The sequence below is a fragment of the Barbus barbus genome, assembly GCF_936440315.1.
Source record: "Barbus barbus genome assembly, chromosome: 17".
In the NCBI taxonomy this organism is placed as follows: Eukaryota; Metazoa; Chordata; class Actinopteri; order Cypriniformes; family Cyprinidae; genus Barbus; species Barbus barbus.
In genome coordinates, this window is record NC_136745.1 from 13,861,740 (window position 1) to 13,878,409 (window position 16,670).

The window sequence follows — 16,670 nt, forward strand, 5'->3', positions numbered from 1 at the left end:
ATTATTGAAAAAAAAGTTGTTTAAACTTCTCAACGATGTATTTGGATTTATCACTGCAACCACAACCTGTACTGCATTTACATCAGTAATGCAGTCTATTGTTTTAAATCGTCAGTATTGGTTATTTCAACACAAGCGCTGGGATCCCCGATGTTTTAATGTTGGTATTTAACTTGTGGTCTACTATAAGAGCATTTGTTTATAACTCTACTATATACATAATACAGGTTTATTGTAGGTATTTCCGGGTTGATTAATTTTTATATCATTGCTCACGGTAGGAGGAAATTAGCTCAGCTGTTGCCTATACAGCACGTCAACTGTTCAGCAGTGTTGTTTGACTCTCAGCCGATCTGAAAGGGTGAGATGGAGGATCGTTATTCACGTATGGGCGCACATGCGTTTTCATGCATGGCATCACTGCTTTCATGTTATCAAACGATTTTTCTAGAGCTCATGTTCATATTCTTTATATATTCGCTGGGTATTTTTTTCTGGGGGTTGATATTGCTATGAGGATGAGTCATTTCGTCCGAGAGAAAGTGTCTTATGAGCCATATTTGAAGCTGACCTATAGAAGCAGTCAAACCACACACCTTGTCATATGAGTCAAGAAGAGACAGTTTTAAGTCTTTTCTTATTAATGTTTGGGATTTGCTTGTAATTCAGTCTACTGTGGCATTTTTTGTTTTCATTTTAGCTCTTCTGTGTGTTGAAGATGTTGTTGATAAGAATGGCCAAATTATGTTGTGGAAAAGTCACACCCATTTTCCCTGTGAATGCTGGGATTTCCCCCCACCAAAATGAGATTAGCATACCTGTGACATTCCTTTGCCATTAATGTCTTCTGGTTTGCCTTTTAGACTTTATGTAAAGTATTTGCTGAACTGCTACACAAATACGTCAAATTGTGTATATAGTCTACCTACTTGAACAATGTACAAAAATGTAAGTGTATGTTTAATAATGTTAATAAATATTATTATTTCACAGTAAATTGTATAAATTAATGTAGTATTTATCACAAAATAAAATTGATAATCTATAAATTGTTTTTGATTTAGATTTTTTTCACATTAAATTATATATTTATAAAGACAATTTTTCAAGAATAATTGTTTTTATTGGTAGATGATGATCGTTGTTATTATATAACAGTAAATTATATAAATAGTTAATGATATAATATTTATTGTAAAATAATGACAATCTTTCAAAAATAATACTTTTTTATTTATACATGATGATGATTGTTATTAATGATTATTATGATAAAATTGTTTATTATAATGATATAAAGAATTGTATTTTTTTTTTTTTACTGTGGAATAAATAATATATATACAAGTTGTATTAGCCTTTTTTTAATGTGTTTGTTTTTTGGGCAACAGATCTGTAACTACCAGGGTGCAGCGCGAGTGGTAGTTCAGCTGGTGACCAACACTGACCGACCCCATCTTCATGCTCACAGCCTGGTGGGCAAGCAGTGTGATAAAGGAATCTGTATTGCCGACTTGCAGCCCAAAGATTCAAGCATCAGGTCTGAATTTGTCCCTCAACTTCCAGTTATTCAGAATGCTTTTTTCTAGCAACAGCACTCTTGGTACATGCAACGATAACAGTGAGGCTCCTAATAAATGTTCACTTGCAAATGTTTTACAGTTTTCCTAACTTGGGCATTTTGCATGTGACAAAGAAGAACGTAAGCAAAGTTTTGGAAGAGAGGATGATCGAGGCCTACAGGATGGGGTATAACAACGGTATATTTATCCATCCTGACATAGATGCCCTACAAGGAGAGGTTCGAATGCCCAAAGAAATCACAGGTAGGAGAAGTGCGTTTAGCTTGCCTGAAATTTTCCTGACAGATTGTGTCTCTATTCAGGATATCCATCCATTTTTCTGCTGGCCAAGTCAGGATGGTAGTTCAGATATTTACTTGCCCTTCCAAGATTTTTTCCTGCCTCACCACAAAGAAAATAATGGCATGCAATGGGATGCATTACTATTACTATAAGTGACCGTCCTAATTGTAGAGCCCTGATGAGCTTATGGTCATTGTAGCTTAAAAGTTAAATATCTGGGATAGTAACCAATAGGTTGTTGGTTCAAACTATACAAGGAGCAATCACTTTTCACTTTGTGCCAAGACAGTTTGGTCCATGGGCACTGGCCCTATAAAAACTGTACTGTATAGAATTCTCCTGATGACCTAAGAATGCTTTGGTCAACAGAAAGGTTTAAGGGAATGCCTGAGGTGTTGAATATAAATAACCTCAGCATATTGTGACTCTGTGTTCATGTATTTTAGATGCTGAGAGGAACCTGATTAGCAGTGCATCTATTCATCAGTCGAAGGAGATGGATCTGAGCGTGGTACGGCTCATGTTCACAGCCTTCCTGCCCGACAGTGATGGAGGGTTCTCCCGCCGACTGGATCCGGTCATTTCAGACCCCATCTTTGACAGCAGTGAGTGTCATCCTCCTGGTACTAACCATGTCAATCAAAAGAATTCATAGCAGTGTTATTTTAGTATAATTAAGATACTAATATAGCTTTTATAAACATTTTAATAGTTTTTTACTATTTTATTGTATTTTTTGTAATGAAATGGATTAATTTAATGGGTTTAGTTATAGTTTGACAATTCTAATTCATAGCCTTTAGAAATTATAGTTTTTAGCCCAATCTGTATAATTTAGCAACAGAAACTGCCGTGACTGAGAAGAGGAAGAGAAATTTGTCAACAGAGTTTCCACATGATTTTGAGTTTTGGGGCTAATTATTGATATTTTTATTCTAATTTTCTTCTTCCATTTGTCTCACTCGTACTCTCACTCTCTGACAGAGAACTATCAGGTCTTGCTTCCTCTCTGAAACTAGGCCTACGCTTTCGATTTCCCCTCCCTTTTCTAATAATCTGTTTCCATTTCTGCCTCTCTTCTTAGCACTGTCAGAGTTCATGTTTGTAAAACGAGACTGCTACAGAAAGGAAAGGAAAAATGAGGAAACTCCACAAAAATGAAAAACAGAAAGACATGTTTCATTTCTAACGCCTTTGTCTCTCTTGTGGCTTTTTAGAGGCCCCAAATGCCTCCAATCTGAAAATAGTGCGGATGGATCGGACTGCTGGCTGTGTGACAGGAGGAGAGGAGGTCTATCTGCTGTGTGACAAAGTCCAGAAAGGTCAGAAAGCAATATCATAACAGTCACTGCATGCTCTGCCTGTCTGCTATTGCTGAACAGAATGAAGGACACAAGTGAAGAGCATTCATTTTCCATGCTGCTTTGAAATAAAGGGTCTGATAATGTTCACAGTGGAGATATTAAAGGGTCATTCAGAAATTACTATGGTTGTGAGGTCACAACCATGATGACATTAACATACAAATTCCTAGATTTACAGATCATTTGCATATACACTACAGTTTAATATTTTGGGGTCAGTAAGATTTATTTATTTTTTTTCCAGAAAGGATGCATTGAATTGATGCATTAAAGACTTTTTAAACTGTTGCGAAATGTTATTTTGTACTTTCTACTCAAAGAATATAAAAAAAAGTTTTGCTGTTTCCACAAAATTAATAAAAAGCATGACTGTTTTACATTGATAATAATAATAATACATGTTTGAAATAACAGCTTTGCCATCACAGGCATAAATTGCATTTTAAAATGCATTAATATAGAAAATGGATATTTTCAATTGTTATAATATTTACAATATGACTGTTTTTACTCATTTTTAATCAAATAAATGCAGTCTTGGTAAGCAAAAGAGACTTATTTTCAAAACATTATAAAATCTTACCAATCCATGCATAAAAGTGAATTGGATAACTTGTAATGCTCGATTTTGCATAGCCAATCACCTTTTTGGTAAATAACAGGTACCCACTTATGGGCCAATCGCCCATTTTGACAGAGCTGTCACCTTTTTGTTTTATTCTTGAAATTAGCTGGACCAGCTTGAAAAATGGTATTAATGTGCATGATTTCAATTAAAGGAGTAATGTTATGATCTTATTGTTGTCCAATTGTATTTCTGATTTGAAATATGCTATTTATTATTATTATTATTATTATTATTTATTTTATTTAGGCTAACTGAGACTTGTCATAGCGCTTGCATATTGTTGCTCTTTTGTTGGTTTTGATTGCTTCTACTGTCCTCATTTGTAAGTCACTTTGGATAAAATTGTCTGCTAAATAACTAAATGTAAATGTATTTAAGCATAATATTGACCAACAGTTTCAGAGATTTCAGTCTCTAAGCATTCAAGCAGGCTAGAGCTGTACCTGCTTGGCTGGAAAAAACTGCCCGGGGGCATTACAAAGATGGCCGCCAAAGGGAACGGAATTGTTTTAAAGAGGACTTTGCTAAGGGTCAGAAAGAGAGTGTGGAGAATGGTCTTTTGAAACTAAAGAGTGACTGTTTTTGGTACAAGAATTCTTGATTTCAGGAGAAAAGGGTATAATGGTGTAGATCAGGGGTGGCGATCGTCGGTCCTGGAGAGCCGCAGCCCTGCAGAGTTTTGCTTCAACCCTAATCAAACACACCTGGACAAGCTAATAAAGGTCTGAAGGGTTACTAGAAAGCTGCATGCAGGTGAGTTTTAATTAGGTTGGAGCTGAACTCTGCAGGGCTGCGGCTCTCCAGGAGTTTGCCACCCCTGGTGTAGATGATTTAGGGATCAGGAAAATTTGAACAAGCCGTGTTATACATTTTTCTGAATGAAGCCACCTTTGAACAGTTTACCCTTTAACCTACAGCTGATAAGCCACCTTGTTCTCGTGTGATAGGTGCTGGACACGCATTGCCACTCTTGAAGGAAGTTTTCATTGGAGTTTTCCAGCTATAGGGAATTCCCCTTTTCATATGCAAATTATTATGTGGCAAAAGAAAGTTCACTATATGGCTGTTTTTCAACAACTCGCACGCCATTTCTCTTATATCATATTGTTTTCTCCTCCCTTCGCTCACGATGAAAACTGGATCTTCATGGGCAAGTCATGTTGGATAAATAGATGATCTTGAAATACAAAATGATCATCGTTCACCATTTCTATGCATTAAATCCTCTGAAACATTTACACCAAGATCTTGAGCATTTTTTTAAATGAGGAATGAGATTCATATCACAGTTTCATTTGTGATCCAGCTAGGGATGTAATGGTATGAAAATTTCTCTTCACGATTATAGTGACCAAAATTATCACGGTTATCAGTATTATCATGGTATTGTTAAAATGTGCTGGAGATGTTCAAAAAGTACCGATACATAAATCACTTCACCAAGTTTTATACTTAAAAATCAACAAATAGCAAATAAAATGACTTTTTTTTTGCATAATCACTAAAACAATAACATTACCAATGAGTTCTGGATTTTAAATGACAACTTGACTGACAACAGTTTAATAGCATGTTCAAATAAATAATGTAAATGTTCAAATAAAGCTTTGAAAAAGTTTCATATAAAGGTAAACCTCACATTTCAGCCTTTAAAGAAAAGAGTTAAGTCAAAATGTTAATTGATTAATAAGGGGAAGGGGAGGGGGGGAGTGGTGTGTGGCCATGTATGGTGGCCCATACTGGAAATTTGTGCTCTGCATTTAACCCATCCAAGTGTACACACAGTAGTGAACATACACACAGTAGTGAACATACACCTGGAGCAGTGGGCAGCCAATGCTGCGGCGCCCGGGGAGCAGTTGGGGGTTCGGTGCCTTGCTCAAGGGTCTCACCTCAGTCGTGGTATTGAGGGTGGAGAGAGTGTTGGTTATTCACTCCCCACCTACAATCCCTGCCAGACCTGAGACTCAAACCCACGACCTTCAGGTTACAAGTCCAACTCTCTATCCAGTTATCTGCTCCATAAATAATTCTATATAGCTTATATGAATTGTTTAAATGTGTAGAATCCACATAAGCTTGTTTTTCATCAACTGGTTAAAATTTACAGCAGGCCATGCAAATTTGGTCCGTTTTTTGGCCAGACAGAAACTGTACACAGGCTGAATGTAAATAAGTGTCTGTAAATCCACTCTCTGACAGCAGGTGGCGCTTTATATGGAACAGCTGAATTACAGCTGATTCCCCTGAACTCCGCGAACAAAGCAGTATTGTTTAAGAACACTTCCTTTAGGTATTACATGGAGCTGAGATGAAAACAAAATGCCATCGAATCGTTTCTGAAGACACTCACCTCCTTCAGAGGTACATTCATATAATTAATTCACTGATATATTCATTTGTATAATTCCCTCAGCACCCTTTTAAAACCTCCCAGCTTTTCCGCCCTGTTTTCACTCAGAATGAAACTCTGCTGTTGTGCGCGCGTGACACTCTTACACGCTGCTTTATGCTGGACAGTATTTATTTATCGTGAGTTGTTCAGATCGCGGTAATCGAATATGGTTTTAATGATAATTAAAATATGAAACGGTAATACTAACCGTGGGGAATTTTATCATGATTTATCGTCAAACCGGTAATCGTTACATCCCTAGATCCAGCTATCATATTGTTATAAATTGCAACACATTAACAATCATATAGTGGGAATCATATAGCGACGATACTCAGCCAACGATATTATTTGTAAATACAGTGTTACATGATTATTGAAGCATTTGGTATCGTGGTATATATCAAAATACCAGGGTATTTCCATCTGATACCTAGTTTGGATATGTTTTTAGATCATGTGTCCATAATGTGCATATCAGTTGTGCCACTAAATGAAGTTTGTACTGTGGTAAATCATGACTTTTGCGGAAGTAACATTGTATTGCATGCTGATGACAGATAGTCAAATTGTACTTTGTGTGTGTGGTGACGGTCATTTCCTCTTTCTTTCCCCACTGGTTCACAATAATTTCATTTTCTTATTTTCTTCATACTGTATATGATCATGTCATTGTTTGTTTTTGTTGTTGTGACAGATGATATCCAGGTGCGGTTTTATGAAGATGATGAGTCAGGTCTAACCTGGGAGGCATACGGGGATTTCTCCCCCACTGACGTCCACAGACAGGTCAGCACAATAACTTGTCTGCCGCCACATACGCCTGCACTGTACTTCTGCAGCCACAATTTGACCCTGCTGGTCAAAACATGATCCTTTATGTTCTGTCACTTGCTTTGTGGTTGAATGATCTCTTTGGTCTGTTTTCTTATGGATAAATCCTAACTTCTCTGGGTAAATAGTTGGTAAAGCACAGCGACTGGGGATTTATTAAGTCAACATGAAATCAAAACTGACCCCATTTACTTTCTTCTTAAGCTACCTTTTAAAAGTTTAAGTATTTTTAAAGAAGTCTCTTAGGTTTACCAAGGCTGTATTTATTTGATTAAGATACAGTTCAAACAGAAATATTATTCAAATTTGTAATAATTTATGTATATCTGTATATATTTTAAAATGTAATTTACTTCTGTGTTGCCAAAGCTACAGTCTATAGTTTCACATGAACCCACAGAAATCATTCTAATATGCTGATTTGCTTTTCAAGAATTTCTTATCATTACCAATGTTGAAAATAGTTGTGCTTCTTAATATTTTTGTGGAAACTGTAATACTTATTTCTCAGAATTTTTAAATTAATAGAAAGTTTAAAAGATTACCATTAATTTGAAATATAAGTATTTTGTAACATTATAAATGCCTTTTTATAATTCAATTTAATACTTCTGATCAATTTAATGCATCATTGCTGAATAAAAATATTTATTCATCAAGACAAGTCTGTTACATCTTGACTGTGATTATATGTATATTTTTAATGTTCTGGTGGAATGAATTATCCACCTTTCAATTCCATCCTTTAGTTTGCCATCGTCTTCAAGACGCCTAAATATCGGGACCAGAACCTCCAGAAGCCCATCTCAGTGTTTGTGCAGCTAAAAAGAAAGTCAGACAATGAAACAAGCGAACCCAAGCCTTTCACCTACCATCCACAGATTATAGGTATAGCCTTTAACCAACTCCATAAAGCTTTGATTGTGACTGTGCAACATAAACTTTCCTTTTTAACTTTTTTGTTTAATTTTGAAAACTTTTTTATATATATATATGTATTTATGTATGTATTTATTAATTAGTATATACACTATATATATATTTATTAGAATATATATACTGTGTGTGTATATATGTGACCCTGGACCACAAAGCCAGTCTTAAGTCGCTGGGGTATAATTGTAGCAATAGCCAAAAACACATTGTATGGGTCAAAATTATAAATTTTTATTTTATGCCAAAAATCATTAGGATATTAAATAAAGATCATGTTCGACGAAGATATTTTGTAAATTTCTTACCGTAAATATATCAAAACTTAATTTTTGATTATTAATATGCATAGCTAAGAACTTCACTTGGACATCTTTTAAAGGCGATTTTCTCAATATTTAGATTTTTTGCACCCTCAGATTCCAGATTTTCAAATAGTCGTATCTCGGCCAAATATTGTCCTATCATAACAAACCATACATCATCTGAAAGTTTATTTATTCAGCTTTCAGATGATGTATAAATCTCAATTTCTGAAAATTGACACTTAAGACTGGTTTTGTGGTCCAGGGTCACATATATACACTGTATATATATATATTAGTATATTTACTGTGTGTTTAAAATATTGTTTTTACTACATAACCTTTGAGTGAAAGGTCCAAAGTCTCTCCACATACCATATTAAGGCTGTCATGATTCCTCGATTCATTTAGAGTACTCGATTTAAAAAAAATACTTGATTGCATTTTGCCCATATAAATTTAAGTAATTTTAAAGGCAATTCTATTTTTATTACCACAAAAAATTCATTGCCAGAATTATTGACCTATTACTCAATTACTGAAATAATCGTTAGTGACAGCCCTACACCATGTGTTTACTCTTGTGATGGAATTTCTCTTTTAAACTGTTTTTAGACAAAGAAGAAGTCCAGAGAAAGAGACAGAAGACTCTGCCAAACTTCCAGGACTACGGTGGAGCAGGTGGCGGAGCTGGGGGCATGTTTAGAGGAGGAGGAGGTGGGTCTACAGCAGGAGGTGGTCCCAGCGGAGGAGGAGGAGGAGGTATATCAATATAGCATTACACTTCACATATCAGTACTTTTTTATTAGAAGCCTGAAAATCCCACCATGCATGAAATGTCAGTGATGTAAGTTAAACATTCTTTTGTCGTCTAGGACATTTCTTCCAGGGATATCAAACCTATAACAATTACGGGTCTGGATACAACTTCTCGGGCATGGGAGGAGGCGGGACCACCATCAAGCATAGTGGGTTTCCAAGCTGTCAATCAAGCTGCTATCATTACAGCAGTTTTGACTGTATAATCACACATACTACCATTATTTTACTATCCATATTACTATCCATTAAGGTAATTTATTCCAGAATTTTTGGCTGTCATTACTTGAGTCAGCACTTTCACATCAGTACTTTTTTATTAGACCTGTGGTGTAATAAAATGGGTCTAATAGAAATCATTTAAATATGCTGATTCTGTGTTGAAGAAGCATTTCTTTTTATAAATGTTAAAAATGGATGTGGCACTTACTTTTTTGTGGGAACCTTGAACATAATATGATTTTCCTCTTCAGTAAAGCCAGTTTCTCAGTTTTCCTTCATCTTACAGCATATCAAGAACCAGTGGAAGACAGTGATGAGGACAGTGACAATGATACTGATGATGATCCGGCAGCAGGTGGGGCGGTGCGAATTTGTGCCCAGCCTGAACCTGTTGGTTTGGAAGTGGCAAGTGAGGACACAGATCCTACATCAAATCTGGAGTTAAACACCACAGGTTAGACTTTATTTGAAACTTGACCTCATGTAAAGTTTTCCAGCTCTGGTCAAGCTGGGCTAAAACCCAGACAAGTTTCATATTGCTTGTAGATACAGTGGGGAAAAAAGTTATTTGATCCCTTGCTGATTTTGTATGTTTGCCCACTGACAAAGAAATGATCAGTCTATAATTTTAATGGTAGGTTTATTTGAACAGTTAGAGACAGAATAACAACAAACAAAATCCAGAAAAACTAATTTCAAAAAAGTAATACATTTATTTGTATTTTAATGAGTCAAATAAGTATTTGACCCCTTCGCAAAACATGACTTAGTACTTGGTGGAAAAACCCTTGTTGGAAATCATAGAGGTCAGACGTGTCTTGTAGTTGACCAGCAGGTTTGCACACATCTCAGGAGGGATTTTGTCCCACTCCTCTTTGCAGATCCTCTCCAAGTCATTAAGGTTTTGAGGCTGACATTTGGCAACTCGAACCTTCAGCTCCCTCCACAGATTTTCTATGGGATCCAGGACCTTAATGTGCTTCTTCTTGAGCCACTCCTTTGTTGCCTTGGCCGTGTGTTTTGGGTCATTGTCATGCTGGAATTCACAAGGCTGGCTTCAGTGCCCTGGCCCTGACGGTACATGGCCCCGTCCATTATCCCTTTGATGCAGTGCGGTTGTCCTGTCCCCTTAGCAGAAAAACACCCCAAAGCATGTTTCCACCTCCGTGTTTGACGGTGGGGATGCTGTTCTTGGGGTCATAGGCAGCATTCCTCCTCCTCCAAACACGGCGAGTTGAGTTGATGCCAAAGAGCTCGATTTTGGTCTCATCTGACCACAACACTTTCACCCACTTTCTCCTCTGAATCATTGGCAAACTTCAGACGGGCCTGTGCATGTGCTTTCTTGAGCAGGGGGACCTTGCGGGCGCTGCAGGATTTCAGTCCTACACGGCGTAGTGTGTTACCAATTGTTTTCTTGGTTACTATGGTCCCAGCTGCTTTGAGATCATTGACAAGATCCTCCCGTGTAGTTCTGGGCTGATTCCTCACCGTTCTCATGATTATTGATCTCCACAAGGTGAGATCTTGCATGGAGCCCCAGTCCGAGGGAGATTGACAGTTATTTTGTGTTTCTTCCATTTGCGAAATAATCGCACCAAGCTGCTTGGCGATGGTCTTGTAGCCCATTCCAGTCTACAATCTTGTCCCTGACATCCTTGGACAGCTCTTTGGTCTTGGCCATGGTGGAGAGTTTGGAATCTGATTGATTGATTGCTTCTGTTGACAGGTTGTCTTTTATACAGGTAACAAGCTGAAATCAGGAGTACTCTCTTTAAGAGTACTTTTTTTTTTGTTATTCTGTCTCTCACGGTTCAAATAAACCTACCATTAAAATTATAGACTGATCATTTCTTTGTCGGTGGGCAAACGTACAAAATCAGCAAGGGATCAAATACTTTTTTCCCCCACTGTATCTCTGTGTAAATGTGTGTATTTGTGTGTCTGCTCTTTTTAGGCTATGTGTTAGAGCCTCATTTGGCTGAGATTTCTGGAAGACAGGCTCAAGCTCTGTTTCATTACGCAGTAAGCGGTGATGCTAGAATGCTTCTGGCTCCACAGCGCCCCCTCATGACCACTCAAGACGAGAACGGAGACACGTAAGTCAGAAAAACCAACCTCATATTTCTGTAGAAGTTCCATTTTCATAAACTTCCCTTTTCTCGCCAAAACACGTCAGTATGAATAAACGATTTCAGATGTTTTGTCTTTGTTTCCCAAAGATCAAAGGTTTACTTAAATGTTCTGTTTTGGATCTGACTTTCAGGGGTTTACATCTGGGAGTGATCCATAGTCAGACAGATGCTGTGCGAAATCTAGCACAAGTCATCTCGGCTCTCCCCGGAGAGGATTTACTTAACATGAGGAATGATCTTTACCAGGTATACTACAATCTCACACTATACCTTATAATGTGATCTCTGTTTTTCATTGCAACCAAAACTTGAAATTTCCAAAAACGGATACATCTGTTCCAGACTCCTTTGCACCTAGCAGTGTTGACGCAGCAAAAAGAGGCAGTCGAGGCCTTGTTGGAGGCCGAGGTGGAGGTCACGCTCACAGATCGCCATGGAAACACGGCACTTCACCTGGCGGCTCAGAAGAAAGAGGATAGCGTGCTGCGATTGCTGCTGAAGCACAAATCAGTGCCGCAATTAACCAGCATCCCCAACACAGCAGGTACGGCGAACTGACTACGTGAGATGCATTTAAGCTGATTTGAAGCTGTCCTGTATGCTCAGATGTGTTTACGTGGGTGTGTTCAGGTCTCTGTCCGCTTCACCTGGCTGTTCAGGCAAACAGTTTGAGTTGTGTGCGGGCCCTGCTGGATGGAGGGGCAGATGTGGAGGTCCAGGAGCTCACATGTGGCCGTACAGCACTTCATCTGGCCACAGAACTGGGAAATCTTTCCCTCGCCGGCTGCCTGTTGCTGGAGGTACAGTGATGGGTGTGAAGGATGTTGCTTTAGTGAATATTACATATTCCTAAAATTTAGGGATGCACCGATACCACTTTTTACAGTACTCGCCCAATACGATACTTTTATTTTTGGTACTTGCCCGATACCGAGTACCGATACTGATATATTCATTGCATTTGTACATTTTTTTAAATATTGGGCACAGAAACCAAAAGAGTATGTATAATGTTAATTGGTTAAATTCATTTATCAAATAAATACAGTCAAACCAAAATTTATTCAAACACCTTTAAAATTTCTCACATTATCACAGTTTATTTACTATAGTTTAGAAAATGGTATGACAAGAACTCAGAGTAAAACTGTGTCTGACCAAATTTATCTTGATAATGTCAGATAACTTTGATAGAAAGGTACATAATGGATTACAATCAACCAAAAATTATTACAGCTGTTAGTATGACAATATTTACACAACTATCAATACTCTGTCGGGCCACCCTTAGCCTTAATGACAGTCTGTAGTCTCCTGGGCATGCTGTAAACCAGGTTCATGCAAACCTGAACTTCATTTTTTTTTCCCCCAGACTCTGTCTGAATAATTTTTTGTCCCAAATTTGTATCAATTTTACTGGTTGTCCACTGTATGAAGAATTTTTGGTTATAATATGTCACAGTTTATTTTGATTTGACTGTATAATATCTTTGGTTATTTTCACACTTAATTATGCCCATTAAAATGTATTTTACAAGTTTTTGTTACTTTCACTGTTCATTTTTTTGCTCTATGGTACATCATCTTTAATTTAATAGCATAAGAGCTGCTCCATTGCAGCGGCTCAGTGCTGTAATTCCGCGTTTTGCTGTAATAATGCAGGGAACCACTCGTTATAAATCTCCTAACTGTGATATTTTCAGAAATAAAAGTAGCTTTTTTCATCTGAAACGTGCTGCAATTTATATTCCAAAGCCACTCATATATTGCATAATCACTCATGAAGCAAGCACTGTACTGGTGCAGAATGAGAGGGACAAGCACAGAACATAGCGCATAGGCTGTTAGTTTCACTTTCGCCAGAATGCCGTGTATGCTTAAGGTTGAAAATAAATGATGGTTTATAGTGAATACCCCTATAAATTGTCTTATATTTATGATTTAGTTTCAAGCCAAATGATGCGTGTGCCAAGTGAGCGAACATCAATAAAGATCACACAACAGAAGTGCGCACACGCGCGCGCTCTCTCTCTCTCTCTGCCCCTCTCTCCCTCCCTCCCTCTCTACCGTTAAGTAACTTGTGTATTGTTTTACTTACTTGTATTTGACATATCTGACCGAACTACAAACTATGCAGTGATGTCTGTGAGAGGGATATTCACTCGACGAGCTCGCGCATCTGCGCCGCCGCGCGCTCAATCCACTCAGCGTGCTTTGCTAAGCCCATCAGCTCGCGCACATCAGCTATACAGGCGTCAATACTGAATGTTTAACTTTTAATTTCATTGCATGTATATACTTCGTAGACATCCTTAATCTCTAATAACTCCATTCTGCTGTCTGTTGTTCTGTTGTCTGTATTTTTTGTCTGAATATGGCACTTATCACATGCTGTGTGGTATCGGCGTTTGGTATCGGGGCATTTTAACGAGTACGAGTACAGGAGCTCAGTATCGGGCCCGATATCGGTATCGGTGCATCCCTACTAAAATTGTAACGTTTTGCTCCACATGCTTTTAACCTTTACTTAAATTGTTTTTGCATGAAGCCCACCATTTTTATCGTAATTTAATCTTTCATGTTTTTTTTACACATTCTTACTGTGAGAATTAAAAATTGATTGATTGATTGATTGATTGATTGATCGATTGGGGTGGGTTGGTTGATTGATTGGTTGGTTGCTTGGTTGGTTGATTGATTTTGCAGCTAAAAAACTACACTAGTCAAAATTTAAAGTGGATCAAAAACTTCATCAAAGTCGTCTTAAACCTAAAACTAAAAACCTAAAACAAAATGCGTTCTTGTCTTAGGACAACTTTGAACTTTTGATCCACTTCAAATGTTGACTTCTGTATATTAGCCTATAGATAAACGTTTCATGTGAAACGAGTAATAACTCTTTCAAACTGATAAGTACTGAATACATGTTTGCGCTTATTGTTTTGTCTTCTATGCTCACAAAGGCTGCATTTATTTGAACAAAAATACAGTAAAACAGTGATATTGTAACATATATTATTACAATTTAAAATAACTGTTTTCTATTTTAATATATTTTAAAATGTAATTTTTTCCTTTGATGCAAAGCTGAATTTTCAGCTTCATTATTCCAGTCTTCGGTGTCTCATGATCCTTCAGAAATAATTCTAATATGCTGATTTGCTCAAGAAACATTTATTATTATTGTTTGTGCGGATTAATATTTTTGTGGAAAGACTTTTTTTTACATTTATAAATGTATCACTTTTGATCAGGTTAAAGCATCCTTGCTGGATAAAAGTATTCATTTATTTTAATGCTGAAATAATGTTCTTATGAAGTTCTTAATTGTAATTATCTCTTGATAAATGACACTTTATATAACATTTTGTCTATGCAGGGTAATGCATATGTTGACAGCGTCACCTATAATGGTTCAACTCCTCTGCACATTGCTGCAGGACGGGACTCAACCAAACTTTGCGCTCTCCTGATGGCTGCAGGTGAGGAAGTGTGTGTTTATTACAGGCGTCACTAATGAGAGTTGATAATTAACTACTTCCCAAGTGATAATTAGTACTTTTCTGACCATATGTAGTAGATTAAATTACTTCGACTTGAGGTTACAATTAGTGTTGTTTACATTTGCTTTTAGGAGCAGATCCTCATAAAGAAAACTTTGAACCACTGTTCTTCAAAGATGATGAGTTATGTGGTACATGTGAAGAGGAAGAGGAGGAAGATGAAGGCTATATTCCTGGGACAACCCCTATGAACATGGCAACCTCCCCAGAGGTAGGGATAGAGAGCCGTTTCTTCGGATAATTGTTATGTAATGTAATTGCTTCGCAGGTTGTGATTGGTTCTGTATATAATGCATTATCTGTGTTGTCAGGTTTATGATATTCTTAATGGAGAAGAGTATCAACCCACCACCATTGTCATTCCACCACAAGGTATGAACAATGAGATGAATATAAACTACAATTCAAAAGTTTGGTTCAGTAAAAAAATACTTTTATTTACAAGAACACATGAAGAGTTCAGATGTAAAAGCCTCAAAGTGCCATCTGAATTTTTCTTCTAAAATGAGCAGTTTTCTCAGGCTCTCATGTGTAGGTTCAGTCATTTCACTTTAATGGCAGTGAAAAGAACCTATACATTCACATTAAAGTGAAATGACTGAACCTACACATGAGAATCTGAGAAAATTGCACATTTTAGAAGAAAAATTCAGATGGCACTTTGAGGCTTTTACATCTGAACTCTTCATATTGACTTGAAACGTGACAAAGACATTTATAATGTAAAAAAATACATATTTTTCAAATAAGTGCTATTCTTTTGAACTTTTTATTTATCAGAGAATCCTGAAATAAATTCAGTTTCCACTAAAATATTAAGCAGCACAAATGTTTTCAAGTTGTTATAATTAAAAAGAATAGTTTCTTGAGCAACAAATCAGCATATTAGAATGATTTCTGAAGGTTCATGTGACACTGAAGACTGGAGTAATGTTGCTGACAATTCAGCTTTGCATCACAGAAATAGTTCACATTTTAAAATATATTAAAATAGAAAACAGTTATTTTAAATCGTAATAATATTTCACAATATTAATGCATTTTGATCCAATAAATTCAAAACATTAAAAAACCTTACTGACCCAAAACGAATGTAGTAGGCTACAAAAAAATATTTTTTTCTTGTAATATTTAACCTCCTTCTGAATTATACATTATACATTTTTTGTATTGTTCAGGGTTTCCACTTTTGTGAAAAACTTGGAAATAAATAAATTTAAGTTATGCCCTTTTCTAAATATTTAATCAACTAGGAACTACTCTTAATAAGTCCGGTCATTGTATAAATCTTTTTTTAACCCTTAGAAAACTCATGGGAATTCTTTGAAAGGTGTAGAAACCCTGATAAAACTTTTTAACCAATAAATGTGTGAAGAACAGGTAACGATTTTGTGTTTGTGTGCATTTAAATATGTTTGGCTTGTGTTGGCAGGTGACATGAAGAGCTTGAGCTCTGACACAAAGCAGGATCTGTGCCAGGCACTGGAAGGACAGACGGGAGGCTGGGAGAGTCTGGCTCATGCTCTGGGGCTTGGCATCCTGACCGGTGCCTTCAGACTTAGCTCCTGCCCGGCTGGAAAGCTGCTGGACAGCTATGAGGTCACTG

At 36.9% G+C, this 16,670-nt stretch overlaps 1 protein-coding gene across 3 annotated transcripts in view; it reads left to right on the forward strand.

Moving 5' to 3' along the window:
* Positions 1 to 16,670, forward strand: part of LOC306882987 (nuclear factor NF-kappa-B p105 subunit-like) — a 32,621-nt gene that overhangs the window by 10,679 nt on the left and 5,272 nt on the right. For all 3 annotated transcript variants that reach the window (XR_013785310.1, XM_079438027.1, XM_079438028.1), the window contains exons 6-22: positions 1,392 to 1,540; positions 1,663 to 1,826; positions 2,312 to 2,470; positions 3,083 to 3,187; positions 6,950 to 7,041; positions 7,836 to 7,974; positions 8,940 to 9,086; positions 9,201 to 9,293; positions 9,653 to 9,820; positions 11,324 to 11,465; positions 11,633 to 11,747; positions 11,844 to 12,045; positions 12,132 to 12,301; positions 14,881 to 14,983; positions 15,136 to 15,275; positions 15,376 to 15,436; positions 16,497 to 16,663. Coding sequence is in view for 2 of the 3 variants with exons in the window: in XM_079438027.1 (XP_079294153.1) it covers positions 1,392 to 1,540; positions 1,663 to 1,826; positions 2,312 to 2,470; positions 3,083 to 3,187; positions 6,950 to 7,041; positions 7,836 to 7,974; positions 8,940 to 9,086; positions 9,201 to 9,293; positions 9,653 to 9,820; positions 11,324 to 11,465; positions 11,633 to 11,747; positions 11,844 to 12,045; positions 12,132 to 12,301; positions 14,881 to 14,983; positions 15,136 to 15,275; positions 15,376 to 15,436; positions 16,497 to 16,663 (2,316 nt within the window). In the remaining variant the exon portion in view is untranslated. The remainder of the gene's footprint in view (positions 1 to 1,391; positions 1,541 to 1,662; positions 1,827 to 2,311; positions 2,471 to 3,082; positions 3,188 to 6,949; positions 7,042 to 7,835; positions 7,975 to 8,939; positions 9,087 to 9,200; positions 9,294 to 9,652; positions 9,821 to 11,323; positions 11,466 to 11,632; positions 11,748 to 11,843; positions 12,046 to 12,131; positions 12,302 to 14,880; positions 14,984 to 15,135; positions 15,276 to 15,375; positions 15,437 to 16,496; positions 16,664 to 16,670) is intronic.